At 36.6% G+C, this 21,057-nt stretch overlaps 1 protein-coding gene across 3 annotated transcripts in view; it reads left to right on the forward strand.

The window, feature by feature from the left end:
* Positions 1-4,579: 4,579 nt before the first annotated feature.
* LOC122828408 (ADP-ribosylation factor-like protein 15) overlaps positions 4,580-21,057 on the forward strand; it is a 106,207-nt gene continuing 89,729 nt past the window's right edge. Inside the window, exon 1 of one of the 3 annotated variants that reach the window (XM_044111942.1) lies at positions 4,580-5,033. In XM_044111942.1, coding sequence (XP_043967877.1) covers positions 5,022-5,033 — 12 coding nt within the window. In that variant the 5' untranslated portion in view covers positions 4,580-5,021. Of the gene's footprint in view, positions 5,034-11,656; positions 12,117-21,057 lie in introns of those variants that run through there. The other 2 variants (XM_044111943.1, XM_044111941.1) reach the window with 2 other exon arrangements.

The raw sequence follows: 21,057 nt of genomic DNA on the forward strand, positions 1-21,057 counted from the left end.
GGTTGGGTGTTTCAAACCACCCAAACCCGCCACGAACTACTTAAAGGTGAGTGGTGGTAATGGTGACAACTCATTAAAAATGCATTCTTCATATAAAATAAAAACAAAATAAAAATAATAATAAACAGATGCGTAATCTATGAAATTTCTCTTCAGGGCTGGTCCAGATATATAGGGCCTTAAACAGAATTACGTTTCTTACTCTGGTTGAGCCCCTCCTTTTTAACTCATTAGTATTATGAAAAAAAGTTTCTTCTGTTTTCACTCTTTCGTCTTGCTTAATTTTTTTCAGATCATTAAATTGATTTTGATAATAAATAAATAAATTCCAAATATTTAGTCTCTATGTTTGAGCCCATTACAATATGATTTAGAGAGTGATCAAAAATCATTAGTAAGAAGCATAATGTAATTAATCTGAAGGAATTCACAAGGGACATAATTTTGTAATCTTTTCATGTCAAACCTCCCAAACCCACCACCCTGTGCATAGAACTGCTTTATTACAAATGCTAAATCCTAATGTAGGAAAATAATAACGAAATCCTGCAATTTTTCTGTTACATTCTCTCGTGTTTAAACATGAATATATTTTGATTTTAATTAGACAAATCTTACTATAATGTGATGTAAAACTTGTAACGAGAAACTTCTTCGTTTTTGCATGATATGGCTGCTGTATTTATTTCCTAGCTCTTCTTTTGTAGTGCTGTGGAGAAATTTTAGCCTTCTGTTGAAAGGTTTTGAGCATGTCTTATCTCATCCTACATCATCTCAGTGATATAATAGCCTAACCCTTGACTAGACCACTTCAGAATCTTCATTAGTTCACTTAATCTGTTTTTTTCTTTTCATTTCTTTTCTTTTTTTTTTTTTGCACTTTCTTGTGTGCTTTGGAAAATTTGTCCTGCTGCGTAATCCAAAAGCGCTTGAGATTAATTTTCCAAACTGATAGCCGGATGTTCTCCTTCAGGATTTCATGAGAGAAAGCAGAATTCATGTTTTAATCAGTTACGGCAAATTGGATATGACAAAATTTTTCTAAATACTTATTATCCAATTTTGATGAGGGTGTGAAATATATTACTGGTTTCCCGTTCTTCTAATCACCGATAATTTATTTATGTTGTAACTGAAACAGTATCAAGGAACTTTCAGTAGATGTTTCTCAATTGTAGTCAATGTTTACTTGTTGAATTAATATTAAAACAGGGCCTTGCTGTGTAGAACTACAATAGGACTTGGACAATCACTCGTTGGTATCTTCCAGTTCCTTTCTTCCACAACTCTTTTAATTAAAATTATAGTAAAGAAATAATTTGGTAAGTCTTTTAGGTCTTACTTCAACCTGATATAACACAAAATGTTATTCTATTTCAGTCTTGAGTTCAAAAGTGCTGTCAGTCAAATAATGACTAGCTGATGTAGCTATTTGATATTTACCAAGGCACAAGTTAACTTGGATTGTTCCCAACCTTGTGTCATCATTCATCAGCTCAAAGGAATGACAGACATCACAATGACAAAGCAATTTTTCTTTCATCTATCCATTTGTGCAATCAGGTGAGTTGCTGACTCAGCAACAGTCAGGTGAGTTTCAGTTAGCAACTCACCTGACTGAAAGTCTATTTTTAAGTATTTTCCAATTACATTAATGAGTCAGGAGTCATCCTTCTAAAAATACACTTCTCATTCAACCAAGAAAGATGTAAATCTCAACCTTGTGTGGGGATATTAGAGTGGAATTTCCACACTCCTCTCACATGGAACAGTAGGGTTTTTTCTCATTCAATTTTCCATCCACCGGAACAGTGTCATGTTATTTGACAACTTGTTACTGATTGTAAGAATGAGTGTGTACGTGCAAAGTTAACTGTGTTCATTATTTCTGTGTTGTCTATGTAATGGACTAGAAGCCTGTCGGGTCCGTCCAGAATGTATGGATGGACGGATGAATGGAATAGTATGAATAACCATACTTCTGTTTCACAGTGCAATAGCTAATTTTTCCTTCTACAACATAAACAACTGTTAAGGAAACAACTAATGTTTTTCACTTTGGTAGGTGCTTCCCCCTAGTGGATACTTTTATTCATGGCAAAATTAGAATTCCTAAGATATACTTTTGTATTATGATTTTAAAGATTTTTGAACATCTAAACAAAGTCTTTTGTGTGAATTATGGTCTCGGGTTTTACTGTTTTCACTAAAGTGTCAGCTCACTATTTAATGTGAAATTTTACATTTTAATACGTATGTAGAGTAGTTATTTCAATCAAGAAGGTTATACTGAAACAAAACCGCCTTCAAATACATTCGTTATTCAGTTTGCTCAACCATCATACTCCTCGTGGCCACCAGAGGTCTCCCATGCCACATTTGACTGATCCTCATTGCCTAAGGGAAACAGACTTCTCAGTGTAGTGACTCAAAGCACTGTAGATGCTAAAGCTCATGCTTCAGTGTATGTTCTCCTTCTAAGGGAAGCCTGTAGCTTTCAGATGTGAATGCATGTCACCCAGTTCACTTTCCACTTGACCTATTTCACAGAGATTTCATTTATAGAAAGTCCTATGAAATATTAAAGAACAGTGCACTCTTCAGGGATCAGGAATTATATCACACTGCACTGCCTGAGAAAGCCTGTGATTTTCAGCCTTATGTAACCAGAGGAAAATGGCATCTTCCTGCATAATTATCTGACATTTTTGTGGACTGAAGTTTTCTGTTCATTGTCATGAACTCTGTGGACACTTTTGAAGATGATGGGAGTTCAGATCAGAGCTAATAAGGACGCCAGTATACACATCCAGTAGGTTTGAAATCTTTTGCATACACATTCATATTTCTATTTATTTTGTCCCTTCCATATTAACAATAGAAATATGAAATGAGGCTAATCTAAAAATATTTCCAGCAGAAGTACACTTTGTAAAAGCGAAGTCTTCAAAGAAATGGGGAGTAACTTCTTATTATTACAAATATTTGGATGGAAGACACAAACACACTGGAACATAGACAGTCGTGATCTGGCTTCAACAGAGCATAGAACTCCACTGTAACAATCATTTTGGTAAAGAACTGAATAAACATAAACTAAAATCCAACAGAAAATGAAAACAAAACTTTTCTGAAAGACTGTGCTCAAGAATAATGGTTGTCATGAAAAATAAAAATTTAGTACAGCTACAATTAGCAAACAAAGTCGTCAGCAAAAATAAAACATTAAGGAAGGCTTTGGGTACTAAAGTTACATTACATTTGATAAAAACATTCTTATGAATTCCTTTAACATTGTCTAAAAAAAAATTTAATAAATAAATCTTCCATGGCAGTAGCATATTCTTGCATTCAGAAATAATTAAACATGCCATCTTTAATTTGAACATATTACCAAAAAGAAAAAAAACTCTATTGAAAAAAAATTGCAATTTAGAAAATCCACAGTCCCATAATTTTGGCATCCACAACAATGCCGATAAAATCGTTTTTTTCAGAATCTCAGTGTTACTTCTATGTTCAATTAATGTATTTAAGGGATATCTTTCTGTTTTCCTGGGGTCTAAGTCTCTTGGGCTCTCCTGAAAATGTGAAAGATAAGACAACATGCCATTGATCATAAAAGAAAATCATGGCAATAAAAGAGTTTATATAATTTAAGGATCAAAGTCAATATTTCACAGGTACTAACCAGCAGGATTTCACAAAGCTTTATCAAAAAGGAAAGCATGCTGAGCTCCCATTGTGAAGCTAAAGCAAATAAGAGGCTGTCTTTAGGAGTTTGCCTGATATTAAGTGTCTAGCCCTGTGTTTCCATCTAACTGGCAGGATTTCTCATGGCTCCTGTTCCAATTTGAGCCAGTCAAATTCAGCTAAATATATCCCTTAGAAGATTATGACCGCTTACAAACCCAAAAATAAGTGTGACCCCTCTGTCACTGCATATAATTTGGAGACATGATCACGTCATTGCAGACTAGGCAGATTATAGAAAATACTTTATATTAGTTGCTTAAGCATGTGAAAAGTAACTCATTGGTCTGTAAAATGAATTGAAGCAATGTTCAAGTGTAACCCAGTTTAAAAATCTGCCAAAAATATAGTTTAGGTGAGGTAAAGGAAGAAAGAGTGGATGCTCTCACTCATTCTTCATACATTATATATAGAAAAACACTGTCCAGTCGCTTCATTAAGTACAGTATTTACTTGCTTTTTAACACCAAAAACAACGACCAATCACAGGGCAGCAATACCATCTACTCAAACCATATTGTCATTGGCGTTCGTCTTCCCCCTTTCTTATTTTTTGTTCTCATTATTATAATTGCTAGTAATAGCACTTTTTTGTTTGTTTTAGTTTTGTAGTAATATAAACTTAGAGATCAACTTTTATTGCTCTGAGTGTAATGTCCCACAGCTTTGTCAATAAATTATTCATAACACTAAGATCCAAACCCTATTTAATTTCCTCTATCGAAATGTTAAGGTTTTAATAACGGATTTGTTATCAATGAAACGTCGGATTTGATCGTCCCTCCTCAGATTGAGCAACGAAAATAGCCTCCATGTGTTTGATCACGTGATCGCGCTGCGTGCGTAAAGAGAAAGGACGACGTGCGTGACGTAACGTGAACGCTTTCGTTAGTTTCCTCAACCAAACACTGTCTCTACTGATATTATTGTGTGATAAAGCTGGAAAGCAGCCGGTGGAAAGGGAGCTGTTTGTTCAGACAAAGACCAGCCAAACACAGCGGGGTTCCCCTCTTTGTGAAACAAACCGAGTTGCTGCTTCTGCAATGGAACTTCTCTTATAGAAGGGAAGGAGACGATTTTTTTTTTAACAAAACACTTTTTAAACCCCCCAAAAGCTCGTTTTTAGTCTTCTAGCCATTGCTGTCGGAAGGAAGGCGGGGAATACAAAGAGACGCCTGCTAAAACCCTCAAAAATTTGGACTCACTCAAGCAAAAACGGGATTATTACGAAGCTAGGTCGTGCTGCTGTGACTGGTCAGCGATAGTACATGGATTATCTGGTGAGTAAACGAACAAAAAGGCTGTTTTTGTTGCTTACAGCGATTAAGCAAGCTGCTGCTTCCAGTATCTTTGCAGCTGACAAGTCCAGGTCTAGCAACAGTTTGCTGTAAGTGTGTTACTATTGTACTACTCATAACTAGCATTAGCTGTTATTAGTTGTCAAGTAAAGCTCTTAGCTTCCCTCCTCCATCAGTACTTTGGGAATAGGTCTAACTGGTTGACCCACACTCCAGCGTGTTTGTATGCAAAATAGCGTAAGATGTCAAACAGCTACCGGTACACCCTTTGAACACCTCTGTTGCTGAGGATGAATCTGCGTCCTGTTTTTGACAAGGTTATTTTCAAATACAAGCCATTTGTATGCTTATAGCTGTCCTGTGCAAAACAGTAACTTCCCTCCAGGCTTTTGGCTCCAGCTTTTGGCTGGAAGATTAGTGGTCTTTGGGCCCTTTGCCCACATTGTGCAGATGGGATGGGTGCTGCTGGGGAATAAAACCCGCAAAAAACAAAAAAGCAACAATAAAGAGGAAGCTGGTGGAACTGAAAAGCCTTCCTTTGGGATTTATAAAAAGTTTACCAGTACATTGTGCTGTCATTCCACTGGTGGGGACTGAGTGACACTGTGGAGTGCAGAGGAACTCGCCCACCCAGTGTTATCAGCTTGTTTATAAATGGGCCTCCCAAGACGTGAGACCTAAAAGAAACTTTGAACTTTGGCTTTATTGGAACTTTTTTTTGTCCTTAACCATGACCAAAACTGCTGCAATGTCTTGCATCACAGGTACTAATTTTCTCTGCAACAAAAGGAGTGTGTTCATAGTTAACTTAGGTTATAATGTAAACTCTGACAAGCATGGATGGAAAAATATTGACACATAAGGGTAAACCAACAAGCCAGTGATGTCAAAACAGCCCCGTGTGACAGGAAATGAATAAAATAAACTGGTTGGTTTTCTGTAAGAACAGACTCCACATTTATTCCTTTAATACCTATAATATGTGAAACCATGTGAAAAGATGACCACACTTTTCTTTTAGCTTTCTTCAGCTTAATCACCCACAGTGCTGCACTGCATCACTATCTCTGTAACATTGTCAAACAAATAACACATGGCCAAGTCCCTGTCCCTCCCTTAACACACACAAACAGCCACAAAATTGATATGATTTATTATATCTTAATATTGTCCCAGTTTTAGTTATGGGACCAATATGACCAGTATGTTAAAAAATGACCAGAAATGGCCGACATCGATGTAGATCCATCTTTATAAAAAACCTATGAAAATTTTGTACAAGCTAGTAGTAAACCCAGTAATTTAAGTGAGGGTCCAAAATTTTCCAAAGTTATGCTTGGCCCCTGTTTATGGCACCAAAAAGTTTGGCTTTTCTTTAACTCTCTAAAAGACACCAATCCAAGTGCATGTATAATTTTGACCATATGTGGGTTAGAGTACACATATATTGTGTACTCTAACCCACACCATATGGGTTATGGTACTCTAACCCATATGTGTATCTTTTGGACTATAAGCCGCTACTTTTCTCCATGCTTTGAACCATGCGACTTATAGCCCTGGTACGGCTTTCCTGTGGATTTTTCTTCAACTGCCACGGGGGTCTTTAGCAGGAAGTGAATCATTAGAAGTCAAAATTGAAAATCAAAGAAGAAAGCGCCAATATGTATTTGGAACAAGCACATGCTAACACCAGGCACGACGGAGAAATTTCTTCAAACTCATACCCCCTCATCATGGAAACCACACAAAGAAGTTCATATGATGCCGCTTTTAAGTTGAGGGCTATCGATCTGGCAGTACAGAAGGGAAATGGAGCCGCTGCACGTAAGCTCGGCGTGAACGAATTCATGGTTCGGTGTTGGAGACGGAGGGCTGCATCCTTAATATAAGATTTATTGATCTGATATTGGAAAAATCGAGAGCGGTGGCGATATCAGCGGCTTATAGCCCAGTGAAGCTTATATATGTACGTTTCCAGTTTAAAAAAAAAACTTTGTAGGTGCGGCTTATAATAAGGTGTGTTCTATAGTGCCGAAAATACGTTAATTTCTCAGTGAATTCTGTCTACTGTGCCCAAAACCATTTTGAAATTCATTGCATTTTGTTTTGTGTTCAGTCCATATTGAGAAAAGAACAGTTGAAATGTTTCTTTAAAAGCTCTAAATTAGTATGATGTTCAAGATGGGTGTAACCTTCATTTTGATGCACCTTCTTACTCTTATCATTAACAGGAAAGATATATTTTTTGCAGCCTGCATGTTTGAGGGGTTTTAGGATTTTCCATGGTAGTTTTAGTTTTGTGTGGAAAGCACAGCTGTAACTCTGGACTTTTGGTATCGAGTGCTTGGCTGTCCTCTAAGGTCAGGCACTCAACAGGCGTCAGTCGGGCTGTTGAGTTCCTGCTGTGCGACTCTGAAGATGTGGTGCAAAGCTTTGAACCACAACTATATCCTTCTCAGATTTAATAAGTTCTTACTGTTCAGTCCTTTTAGTAATTTTATTGAGGCCTTGTTTTGTTTTTGTGATGGGGATTATTATGTTCTATTAAATTATGGGCAAATCACTGTAGTTTGAATTATGACAGTAGCTGACATCTGATCTGGGCCAGATTCTTTCAACGGGGGTGTGGTGCATGTTAAATTGACTTTTGCATGCTCAGCATTGTGTCAAAAAGAACATTCAAAAACTGCAGCACTGAGATAGGGATTTGATCCCATGAGCTGTTGCCATAGTACAGCCTTACCAACTTACTGCTGCCCTGTGTTACCACCTCCTGAGACCTAACCTGATTTTCACTGACTTAGACAAGATGCTTTCTGGGGACAAAATATATTCTGTTTATTAATTTGTGTAGTCTGTTTCAGTGTCTGCACAACAAATACTACTGCAGCTAAAGTAATGCATGTTTAAAAAGTTTTTAATCTGTAAATATTTTGAATTGGGTGCACAGATTTAATTAAAAATATTGAGAAAACACATGCTAAGTATATAAATAATGTACAACCTTGACCATTTTTACTGTTCACCTCTTTAGAGTGTAGAAGGATGCAAATACATTTTAAAATAACTTTACCTTAATAAGAGTGATATGGCACTCTAGTGGATTTCAGTCACTCAAAGTAATTATAAACAGCTGAATTCATCTTGCAGGTGAGGGAAAAGTGTAGTATGCTTCCTTCAGCCAGCTGGTCAGCAGTGTGCATCAACAGATACGACAGTGTTTTGTTATTCTATTTCATATGGTCAGAAAACAACTTAATGTCAGAAACTATTAACAGTTTTTAATTCGTAGCTTTTTAAAACCTTAGTCGTGCTACTTTGTGTTTGAACTTGTTTTTATTTATTTTTAAACTAAATTCTAATATATGACTTTTTGTGTGAGTAGCTTCACGTTTTGAAATATTGTGGCTCATATTAAATGTATAAATCAAGTAAATGCTGGTGGGGGATCTGCTACACCTTCAGACTTAACGTCTATCATATTCTAGACCAGTCTGTAAGGAAGTCAGCCTCTAAGATGTTACCTGTTCTGTCTCAACAACCTGAAAGTTCCTGTTGTGGAATTTGAACTATGTGAAAGACTCACTGACAACGATTGGCAAGCATTAACTTGAAGCCATGGTAACAATGGAAAAACCTAACGGAGCTGCTTCATCTGCTCAAATACTGGTCCACACCTTCATTCGTCTCGGTCAGGATCAGGATAAACGAACAGCTGCAACACTGAGAGGAATGACCTTAAAAGGTAGCTGCATGTTAAACCGCTGTAAAAGGAGTCAAGAGTCGAGCATAAAATGCACTTTATGTAACTAAAAGCCACACAAATGTGACGTTATGAATATCTTGTAAGATAAGACATTCTGAGTTCGATATTCTATAGGCCTAGATTTAAATTTTAACTTGTGGGTAAAAGCCATGTTTTGTCTTTCTGTATCAGCTACTCAGTACTTATTTTATGTTTTGCATCTGTAGTGTCAAATAATAAACATTTATAAGATACAATCATAAATGGTCTTTCTTTGCAAATTACAATAATACGTTGCAAAAGGATATGAAATGTGAAGAACGCAGTCATAGTGAAGACTGATGACCAGACAGTTCTTCTGCAGACAGTCAGTGACACCCTTCAGAAGGAGGTTAGGCCACAAAAGACCATTTCTAAAAGAAGCTGACTGTTCAGTGGTGTATCCATGCATAGCAATAGAAAGATGAGTGGAGATAAAAAGTTTGTTAGAAAAAGGACACAAACATTAGGAATTACCACCACCATGAGTCTAAAGCATAGCCAATTTAGCAGTTTAGAGAGATTTACAAGGTGTGCACTGTGGCTAGACGCAGAGCTTCCAGAGCTGCCACTTAAAGAAATGTCCTTGGGCTTATGGCAAAAATACCTTACTGTTGGTCACTCTTTCAAAGTCGTCTTTTCAGAATAGAGTAACGTTTGGGGACCTGCTTTCCGACTAAAATGCAGAGTATGAGAATAACGTCCAGTGTGATGATACGGTGTGCCATGTCACTTGCTGATGGTTGTCCATAGAGGTTTTATCAAGTCCACAGTCCACAACTACCAGGACAGTGTAGAGGACTTCATGCTTCCCAAGCTTTGTGGAGATGCTGGTTGGTTTTTCCTGCTGGACACAGCAGGACACAGCTCCTGCCCACACTGTCAATACCAGCTTTAATGACCACACTGTCACTGCTGGATTTGCCAGCAACCTGCCCTGACCTAAACCAGGCAGAAAATCCTTTTATATTACAATCTGTATATAATTAATCTATATAATGTGAGTTTTTCCTGTCAAATTGAATTATTGAAGTAAATCAACTTAGTATGATATTCTAATTAATTGACCTGTAACTGTATTTAGTGGGGTTCAAAAATGATATGATGTTTTTTGGTCCTCACTAAGATCAACAAACACGGTCAGTTATGTCTAATTTTTATTGTGCAAGGTGAAAACAGGTAGAGCAGAGCTAAGAACAGGTTTGTTAGCCATACTCCCATCCTGCTGGCAGCAGCAGATGTTATCTTTGTCCTCTACTTGACAGTGTTGCACAGCCCTGCTTCTCCCAGTGTAGCACTGCCAAATTCCTTTTTCTGTTGTAAGCAATATGGCATTTCAGCAATGTGAATGGTTTAGTTCATTTGAATATCTGTGATATTCTAGGTAATGATGCTTCCTATGATGATCAAGGATGAATGCAGGCCCTTTACGTCCCTGGTGATATTCACATTTGTGGAAGTTTATGGACTAATGCCTTTAAAGAGGCAGCAATGAACCTTTCGTATTTTATTGCTTTTCAGTTGTAGTTTCTTTCTGCTCAAGAGTTATTTTATTTAGTTCTGACCTGCAGTGTTGTGTATTTATTTTAAAGATTTTATTATTTTACAGATAATATTTAGAATATATTTTTCAAAATGGTCTAGAACATATAAGATGTTTGAGTCCCTGAACATATTCTCTGATGATGATTTTGCTGTATTTGAACTGAATACATGTCACTCGATGTATAAAACTGATGTACAATAGACTTTTTTAAATTATAGATGTGCACTCCAAAGGAAATGTCCACTATAGTTTTATCCCCTTGGTGTTGTAGTTTCTAAATAAGGGCTGCCACTTTTTCCAATTAATCTATTGACATTGTTCTAGTAATATAATCTTATTATTTTTGTCCAAAAATCACAAGTATATTTTTGATGACATCTTTCCATCATAATAGACTCCCATAAAATGAAAAGTAAGCACATATGTTCAATTTAAATTGTGACGTCGCCAGTATTACAAAATAAATAGAAGGAAGTTCTTGTTATTTATACATTCACTGTTAAAGAAGCTTAAGTAGTCATCTTGTCGAACGTAAGAAGACTGAACTGGAAAAAAAAAAAACTACTCTACGTTGAAATCCTGGATTCAAGCATATTTTTTGAAACCTTTTAAACTTAAAAAATAAACTTGTCCTAGGCCATTGCCCTGAGGTCCTTGTGTATATGAAGGATTTAGTGTCGTTTTTTAAATTTTAAGAAAATAAAAGTTCACCATCTAACACATCAAATGTAATTTTTCAAAATGTACACGTGATGCAGGACATCAGATGTACATTTTGACACTATATCAGGTGTCCTGCTGCAGGAGTGACGAGCATTAAACGTGAAGGTTGAAGGACACAGTCCCCCCCCCCAATTTGAGACAAATGAAGCAGACCAACAAAGCTGTTCAAGTTTAACATTTACACACCTTAAAAATCTTGTTTCTTACCAAATTAAATTTTGAATTAAATCTGCAATAGTTTAGCAACCTGCCGGTGTTTTAGTCCACCCACTACCCCAATGCTAGCTAATTTTAAATTGTATATTATACCTGTCAGCAGGAGGCAATGCCAACCCCTACTAGATGGCTGAGATGACAAACAAGCTATTCAAACATGACTCACAGTTCTCATAAAGGCATTCGACAAAACGTCCCACAGCATTTGCTGAAATCCCTGCGACCACAGGAAGCTCAAGTGGTCAGTCTTTTCATCCTTCTCCATGCAGAAAGCAATGATTTTCATACCTGCTGTAGCTCTGCTTGCAGTGCGGACATTGTGTGTGGGTGGGTAATGGTGACTAATCCAATTTGCAGTCTTATTCTGGATCTCTAGTTGCCGCTGAGTCCTTAATCTCTGTGGAGAGTGAGAGAAAAAGAGATGCACTCAGTCTTAAGCTTGCGTCTGTCTGTTGATCCCTGTGGTAATAGTTTCTTATCTTTCTATGAATGAGCATGGCGGGTAAACACAAGGTCCTCCTCATCTAACACTTGCAAAACAAGGCAGTGTGAATGTTGGGATTTAAACAAAGAACCGGAGTGCGGCTATTGACAGCTGACTGCAAGATAGGGAAGAGCTGCGACTCATGCTGTCGGTCTGACACTGTTGTTGTGTTCAGCTACTCCTGATCCTCCTCCGTCCATTCACTTATTCCCGAGGCTTGCTGGTTGCCGGGGGTTACGCTTGTTGTCGAGCACAATGTCGGAGCACATGCAGCTTTCCCTTGCCTTGTGCAGGATTGGGCTTTATACGGTAAGAAAATGCAAAAAAATGTGTGGCTTTCTTCTCACTTTTAAAGCAACACGGATGTGTTTTATTTTTTTCATGTGAGGTGGATTTAACCCCGTCCAGTTTTAGCATGGTTTAATCTTGTTGTGTTTTGAAATGGGGACTGATCAGATAAAAGTGTCTGCTGCTTCACTGCTGCTTGGCCCCTGACAGAGGATTTCATTCAAGCGGTTGTTGCCTATAATTTAACATAAGAAAGGTGAAGGTGAGCGCAATTATAAACTGCTTTCTGTAGCGGCTCATAGCAGCTGTCCTCAGGCAGTGTTGTAGGTGCCTCTGGATCTATTAATATTTTCCTAAGTGGGCCATGGTGGAAATTATTGTCAGAGTTTTTGCTGTACTTTACTAGTAAGACTTGTGTAAGCGTAATATACTTGTATTGGCATTGTCCAGTGAGAGTGCAGTATGCAACAAGTTTCAAATCAAACAGGCGTATTTTAGCTACAGCTGATGACTCAAATAACATATTGCGAGGTTTGATTTTTATTCCTTTAAATATGTGAAATGTTTTGGTCTACATCAACAAACCCAAATTGTGGAGTGGGAATGTTACACGGGTAGCACTTGTTCGGTTTAAAATCTCAACCGTGACTCATTATTTTAGCCATGCAAGCATCATATGAATGGTGAAAGCCACAAACACTGTCCTGTTTAAAGGAATTTAAAGCAGCACAAATTACTGATGTAGTTTTTAAAGCTTTAGTGTAATTTAAACTCCTTCTAATGTTATTTGACAGCTTTTTTGGGGAACTTGGACTCTGAAATTTGCTTTTGGTCTGAAACCTACTGCACATGTGGCGTTGCATCGTAATAGTGCACTTCATCAGTTAACACTCAAGTGTGGCTTTCCTTTCTGATCAGTTAATGATGATACAATGGTGATGACAATATGGTGATGTGACATCTTTTTTCCTACAAATAAAATTACAAACTAACTCTTTGCAATAACTAAGGTTCAATGAACGCAAAATATCTTGTAAAGAAATGCGGGCAAATATTTCTCCTCTGTGACGTGAGAAACTATGCAGTTATGAAGGGGGATTGCCGGGAGGTATTGCTGTTAAAGGTGTTTCTACAAGCTTTGTTGCTGTTTAATCAGCAATAACAATCTGGAGTGTTCTCATACTCTTGATTTCAGATTTAAGTAAAAATTTTGTTGCAGAAACATGTGGGGAACTAAACTGCAGGCTGACATTTCACTCAGAAGCAAAGTGATGTCTGACGTCTCTTCACTAAGATTTAAACCTCTGCTGAATCACCATCACAGCATCCAGACCAGCTGTTTATCCGGCCTTTAATATTTAACTTGTTTCTCTGATGGATTAAAGAAACATCACACTTGTATAAACAAACACACAGACACTGGCCCCTACTTCCTTTTGGTGTTCATTAATACTGAGGATGAAGAGAACTCTTCCATTAGATTTTCAGCTTAATGCGCATTTGTAGTGCATCAAGGTAAAGTATACAGGATAAAACTTATGGTTATTAATTAAGAAATAACATTTAAGAAATAAAAATTTCAAGTGTCTTGGACATTTGTTGATGGATAATGGAGCTGTACTACAATTACAGCTTCAATAAATTATTGTTGAAAACAATTTTTTACTCATTTCACAAAATGAAACTCATATTATACATATGAGTTGCACACAAATTAAAATGTTTCAGATCTTTAATTTTATATTTTCAACAGGGGGTTTGAATCTCCCTGTGGCTTAAATGTGCTACGACAACTTGTAATTTGGCTGTTAATGGCTTTCAGCTAATAAAAACCCAAACTATCACATGATGTGCAATGGAACATGATCAAAACGTCCACGTGTAGACGTTACAGGAACTTGTTACCCTTTTGGTCTTTTAACTATTAGCAAGCTATGTGATTGTGATTAGGCTCTTTGTGTTCCTCTCATTATGTCATTAATGGACTGGAAAGTGCTGGCTTTAACCCTGAGGGGCTGGCCAAACCTTCAAGAGTCTCAAGGCATGAGTAAGCATGACCTATTTTAAGTGAAAATGCCGAAAATGGCACTCTGCAGTTTTCTTGAATTGGTTTCCAGATTGGGCCACATTAAAAGATGCAGATTTTGAAAAAAAGACATAGTCCAAATCATTCACTACTAATACAAATTAATAATAACCCTAAATATATTTCCTTCAAAAATGTTAGACATGATATTATACATTTATAATCATTTGCATAAACTAATAAATAGAGGTAAATGTGTCTGTATGTTCTGTCTGACTTATTTTGATTAATTGTTTTGGCTGTCCTTGTTGTTTGGTTACATGTTGTAAGGAGACTTTTATCTTGACAGATTGTGCAGCTCTTATCAGACAGGTTACACCTTCATCTGCTTTCTCTTCTCAAGAATAAGATATTAGATCATTAAATCAAAGCGTTCCAGTCTGGTATGTAATGTGTTTTTCAGAAATGCAACTTATCACCAGTAAATCCTTCTTACTCTGTGAAAAAAATACATTTTATGGAAATTCATATTTCCTCGTTGCTACACTTTTTCCCAGCTGATTGTTGCTTTTGTCATATTGCCAAATGTCCTCACTGCTTTTGTCCACAAGCTGTCCTTTAGGCTTGTGACAAGACCACTGTGGTGCAGTTCAACACTATTCTACTCGGCTTGTGTGTTATTCTTACTGATAAGAAAACATCAGAATAGTTTCTGCTTGTGTAGTGTTAGGTTATGGTGTTCATAATTCAGCCACTTTTCTGTGAAGTCAATAAATAATAAAGAAGTGAATTTGAAGTGCCTGTTTGCATAGTCTGCAGCACTTTTAATATTCACTTGTACTCCTTTGTTCTCAATGAAAACTGAGACACTTGCAGTGGGAACTTAATTCATTCAGAATATTCAGATAGACCTTATGATGGGTGCATCACTTCATCTGCTTTTCTTCTTTAGCTGATGTCTCCATCTCTCTGGTAGAGGATAACTCTGGACTCATCAGACTCTGTGACCTTCTTCCATTTCTCCAGAGACCAATCTTTATGGTCACTTACATATTGAAAACATTTTCTCCAGTTAGCCTCAACCATTAGTGGTTTTCTTAAAGCTACGCAGTAGTTCAGTCCCAATCCCTTGAGTTCCTTTCACATTGTGTGTGTTTGGAAATGCTTTATTGTCTTTCTTTAAATGTACAATCAAATCAAATCAAACTATTACAGATCACAATCATTCAGGATTTTTTTTTGACCACATTGCTTTCTCAAAAACTGAGAGATAATGTGTTGAACACTTAGCAATACACGTTTAGTCGTTTCTGTAATCTCCTTTGATGTTTTCTTTTCTTGATGCCAATGTTTTGATCCTTCTTAAACAGACTAACAGCTTCTCCATGACCACAGGATGTGTTTCAACATGTTTGTTTAAGAAATGAGAAGCTATTCATTGCATCAGTTGGGATTACATAACTTGTTGCTAGCTGAAAGATAATTGCCCATGCACTAATTATCCAATTGGAGGTTTGTACCGATGTGCTTAGTTAAATCCAGGTGCACATTTTTATCTGGCCAGGCAGTTTCTAATATATATATCACACTGATCTGTGTGTTCTTGACTTTCATTGGGCTATAACAGTCTTTTTTTTTTCCAACAACTTTTTGTTATTAGTTAATTAAGCAAAAGATAGTTTCAATATGTATTGAACCAATCAACTAACACTTGATTGTATGTTTAAATTCAATAAAGTGTCTTCAGTAAATTTCAAATGTCTGTTTTTAGAAATTTGAGAGCCATTTGTAGTTTTCCAAACAGCCCCACCATCTTTTTCTTGACAAAAAGCTTAATGCCAAATATAACATTTGACCAAAAGTTTCCAGTGAAAACTTCTAAAGGAAATCCTAATGCTCATCCATGAGCTTCTAGGAACTCTGATAGACTGTTACTCTTTACCACAAATATTAATTCAACTTAACTTAATTAATTTAATTTAAAGTTATTTTATAGCCCTTGGGACTCATATATATGTTATTGTTTTTTTCTGGTGCCTGTTATGTCACCGTAAAGTTTTCACACAGTAAATAAACCTTTCTTCTAGCGTGTGAGCAGCATACACATCCAACCTGCTTCCGTCTTTTCTGAAAGACAGGATGGGAGCAGCCTTTGCGCCATCCTGGGCCACGAATATCCCACATTTCAAAATAAACATGCAGTGAAATGATGACTAAGAGGCCATGGAAGGCCACCCTAGTGACTGTCGAGTACTGTTCACTACTTCCCGGCTGCCACTCTTCAGCAATTTGTTTTGTTTGTCCGAAGCCATTCTGAGAACGTGTTTGGCTGTGGTCGCCAAGGAAAGAAGAAAGAGAAAGTTTCTGTTGGAAATTCACTAGCTGACAGAGAAGGGTGATGCTACATTATCCTTCTGTTTAGACCATGGCTAGAACAATAAGATTGGTTTTCCATTTCAAAATAGTGTGCTTTTGTTGTAAACAATATTGAGTATTTATATCAAGGAGCATCAGATTTTGTGTTTAATTGAATCAATTATAGTAAATGAGTTGCAAAACAGATTTAAAGCAACACAGGTAATGACTACTGCATTCTTGACTAATCTGCCTACCTTCTTAAAGCTGCAGGATGTAACTTTTATTTAAAAAAACCCCAACAAAACTATTTTTTTAAAACTATGTTGTGACACATTCGTATGTGACAGATAATATTTGAGAAAAATGATCAACTTTGCCCCTTCCAGGTGCTAACTAAAAAGTAGAAAAGGTCCAAACAGGACCTCATGGTCTGTCATTTAAGCACTGTCATTTATGCTTGTGAATGTGCTCCTCATTCACCCATCCCACTCAAAAAAATCTTAATTTTAATGCCAAAGAAAATCTGAGTGATGCAACATTTAGTTGTCAGAAAGAGAGGATGTATTTTCGAGTTTTCAAACATGAATGGACTATTTTCTTTTTTTATCTGAGGCCATTCATAAGTGGATCCTCTAGCGTGCTTTGGATCATTGTCCTTCTGCTTACGCTTTCTAATAGATAGCTGAGATTTTCTGCTACAAAGCATATTTCATTGGTATTGCCCGAGGGAGTTTGTCTGTCGTATGGTGTTTTTTTTTTTTTTTTTCCGCAGAAATTGTGTTGGTTTAACACAGTGCTTCTCAATTCCATTCCTCAAGCCCCCCTGCTCTGCATGTTTTAGATCAGGGGTCTCAAACTCCAGGCCTCGAGGGCCGCAGTCCTGCAGTTTTTAGATGTGCCACAGGTACAAAACACTGGAATGAAATGGCTTAATTACCTCCACCTTGTGTAGACCAGTTCTCCAGAGCCTTTATTCTATTCATGTGTGCTGCAGCAAAGGCACATCTAAAAGTTGCAGGACTGCGGCCCTCAAGGCCTGGAGTTTGAGACCCCTGTTTAGATGTACATCTATTTCAGAGCAGCTGATTCAAATGACTGCATGACCATCAAGTGCTGCAGAAGCCTGTTAATCACCCACATGTTCAATCCAGATGTGTGGCAGAAGGGAAACACCTAAAATATGCAGGGCGGGGGGGCCTGAAGACCGGAATTGAGAAACGCTGGTTTAACACCTGATGTAACCAAAAACACCTTCCATAAAATTCCAATTTTGTCTCTTCTGGTTTTTTATGTTTTTGTAATTTTTTTGTCTTGGTTCATAGAATATCATCCTAAAAGTCTCAGACCTCAACAAGATGTATTTGTCTGATATGAGGCAGGCATTTGGGCTTGGCTTAGTTCTTGTTTTGATCAGCTTCGGTTTTCACGTTGGAACTCTCCTATGGATTGAGTCTCTTGCCCAGACTCTTGCGTTTCAGTGTTTCTTTTGTGCCCTTCTGGATGAGTTGTTGATGCATGCTTAGAGTCATTTTTGTAGTCCTTTTGCTTCATTATTCTGCATTTTCTCCATTTGGTTTGGTATGGTTCTCTGAAGATTCAAAGCTTTAAAAACAGCTTTGTAACTCTCCTGTAAATGTCAATGTCTTCTCCATTAATTGACTTTTGTGTCCTCAGAAATAAAAGATTACATGATTTTTATTTGCATGCCTTATCATTTTTTTCTTAAAATTGCAGTGTGTTCAATGTTTATTTGCCTTTTTGTTTTGCTCCATTAGTATAAAACTTTTTTTGTTAAACCAAAAGGAGTTGTAAATTATGGTAACGCATTGACAGAGAGAAATAAGTTGCTATGATTGTGGGTGTTTGAGCTTGCACTACTTTATCAGTCTTGCTTATAACTTCTTCCTCATGTTCCTCACATTTCAACTTGCGGTTTCAGGTGTTTTTGTCATTATTTATTTAATAATACATTGACGCTCTCATCTGAAATGGTTAAATTATGGCTTTTAGGCCATTAAGCTAGAATGCCACGCTGCTCTGCTAAACTGATAAATAATGTAACAAAAATACGTCTTTTCTTTTCTTGCTAGAAAAGAAAAGAAAAGACATCAAATATTTGACAGTCAAATAAGTGATGGTGTAACATCATCCTTTCAATGGAGAGTTGCACTGCTGTTCAGTCCACTGTAAAAATATGTCTGTATAAACATCTTCATTTTTTCAAGCACCTGACATAAGAGTGTGTGCGCAAATGATTCCCATTGTAACAAATTGAAAAATCTGGGATTGCTAGATCTAGATAAAAAAAATATTAAGGGAAAAAAAGTGTTGCCAAACTTTTCTTTTGTTCCATTTCTAAAAAGATTAAACTCTACACTTTTTAAAATAAATACAGATGACTCAAAACTGCAACTCACACACACTGAAGTGAAAGGCATCTTGAAACTTTCAAAAAGCATCATATGCTTAATTCAATTTGATTGTGTTAATTTTTATTCCCCTGATTCACTGCAAATCTCATGCTAAGGAACAGATCATATGCAGAGTGTACTGTCAATTCAGTCCAATCATGTAGATTTACTTATGGTCAACTGGATATATATAAAAAAGAATTTCTAACTTAGGAAAACCAATAATTTGTATGTATTAATTAATATTGCAACAATCCTCCCTAATAAGCCTGTAGTGACAGGGAACATCTGTGCTTTAATTGCAGACACAGATTTGCCAGAGAAACATCATATTTTTATTAAGGCAGTCTCTCTTCAGACCATTAACAATAGTATAAAATAATACTGAAAGTAGGTCTGAATAGTAGTTAAAAAAACTTAAGAATATATAAGATTAACCTGCTTTTAATTGGTTATGTTGATTGGAGAGCATGTTTTACTAACTGCCTACTTTTGCAACTAATGTCAAGTGTTTTTGTAAGTAAATTTAGCAATTTTTGTGCTGAATCATACTTGTTCCTTTTGTCTTGAAGTTCAAGCTCTGAAATCTGTATCTGCTATACCACAATAACAAAATCCATTTCAGCTTGTTCATTCAAACATTTTTCAAATGCTATTAAATTCCTAAAATATGGAGCCAGAGGTTCTCTACTTGCTGGCTGTCATGGCTGAGAAATGAAAATGTTGTGCATTCCTTGTGATTGAGCCAATCCTGTCCACCGAGGCCTGATCCACTCAAAAATGTAATCTGTTTTGATACGAATGGTGAGAGAGCGACACATTCGGCTTCCTTTTTCATCAAATGCAGATATTTTTGTTGTCATGCAGGGGCAGCACGAAGAGATGGAGACAGCTGTGTTTTACCATCTGGGCATCAATGATTTAAATCACATTTACCTGAAAGCAGTATTTTTAAAGATTCAAAACATAAAGCATGCAAGGCAGGAATATTTGCCTGGCTTGAATGACAGACATTGACTTTTATAAGTAAGCTGCAGTGAACTGTAATTTTTTCACTCCAGTTTTTAAGAAGCCAACAGTTTCTGCAAATCTTAGAATTTTGCTTCTACGGATGAAGAGCACAGAATCAACTGGTGTATTCAGGCCCGTGATTGTTCAGTGCTTTATAGACCATCAATAAGATTTTAAATTATTTCATTTGACAAACAGAATGTTATTGTATTGATTTAAGGACTGGTATAAACACATTCTGGTTTTGAAAAAACTCCAGAGGCTCATTGCAATAATCTAACATAAAAATTAAAGAATGTAGATTTTCTTTTGTGTGTGTCCTGTTTTAACAGGAACCTCTTTATTGTGGTAATACTTGGAAGTATGGTGACACAAAAGAATAAAGTTGTAGGTCATTAGCATTGGTATTTTAAAAGATGTAGTGCCTTATATTCTGAACTAGAGGAATAACATTGGTGCAGGATAAAATTCACCTGAGAATAGAGCCCATACCCCAAACATGTTTAGTACAGAACCAGACAATTCCACACCTTTCCAGTCTTTAGTTCAGAATGTTAACAGTCTTGAATGCGGTTTTGAGATCCAGTAAAATCAAGACAAATGTTTTCTTTTTAAACATTTTTAAACGTGTGAAGATGCAAACCATTCAAAACCTCCACTAATAGGCTCAGTGCTGTGGTTGGCCCTATTAGACCATTTTCTTAAAATGTTTATTATAAATAAACTAAACATATTTTCTCCTCTAAGATCTTCATAAAAACAAATCATTTAGGTCACAATTTAGAAAAGAAGGGATAAAATATAGGTAAAGTATAGGAGACTGAAACTATCTAGGTCATTCCAATTTATTTATGTTGAAACCATTTTTGTCCCACAAGAGTTTCTTATCTTAGATCAGTGGTTCCCAAAGTGTGGGTGGGGCAGTGCCATTGCAGGGGGGGCCCGGGAAGTAGTAAGGATGAATGAAAAAAATAACAGTTAGACTGAAGTGTTTCACTGTAAAGATGGTTTGTAGTGTGTTTTGTTGCAACCTGAAGTGTGAAATAAACTTCAGTGAAGTTTAAAAATAAAATATGTGTATAGGTTTATGTCTGGTTGAACGATGTGTGTGCCCAGTTTTTTTTTTTTTCTTTTTTGGGGGGGATTTTATTGTTAT

Source organism: Gambusia affinis, linkage group LG03, assembly GCF_019740435.1.
Source record: "Gambusia affinis linkage group LG03, SWU_Gaff_1.0, whole genome shotgun sequence".
NCBI lineage: Eukaryota > Metazoa > Chordata > Actinopteri > Cyprinodontiformes > Poeciliidae > Gambusia > Gambusia affinis.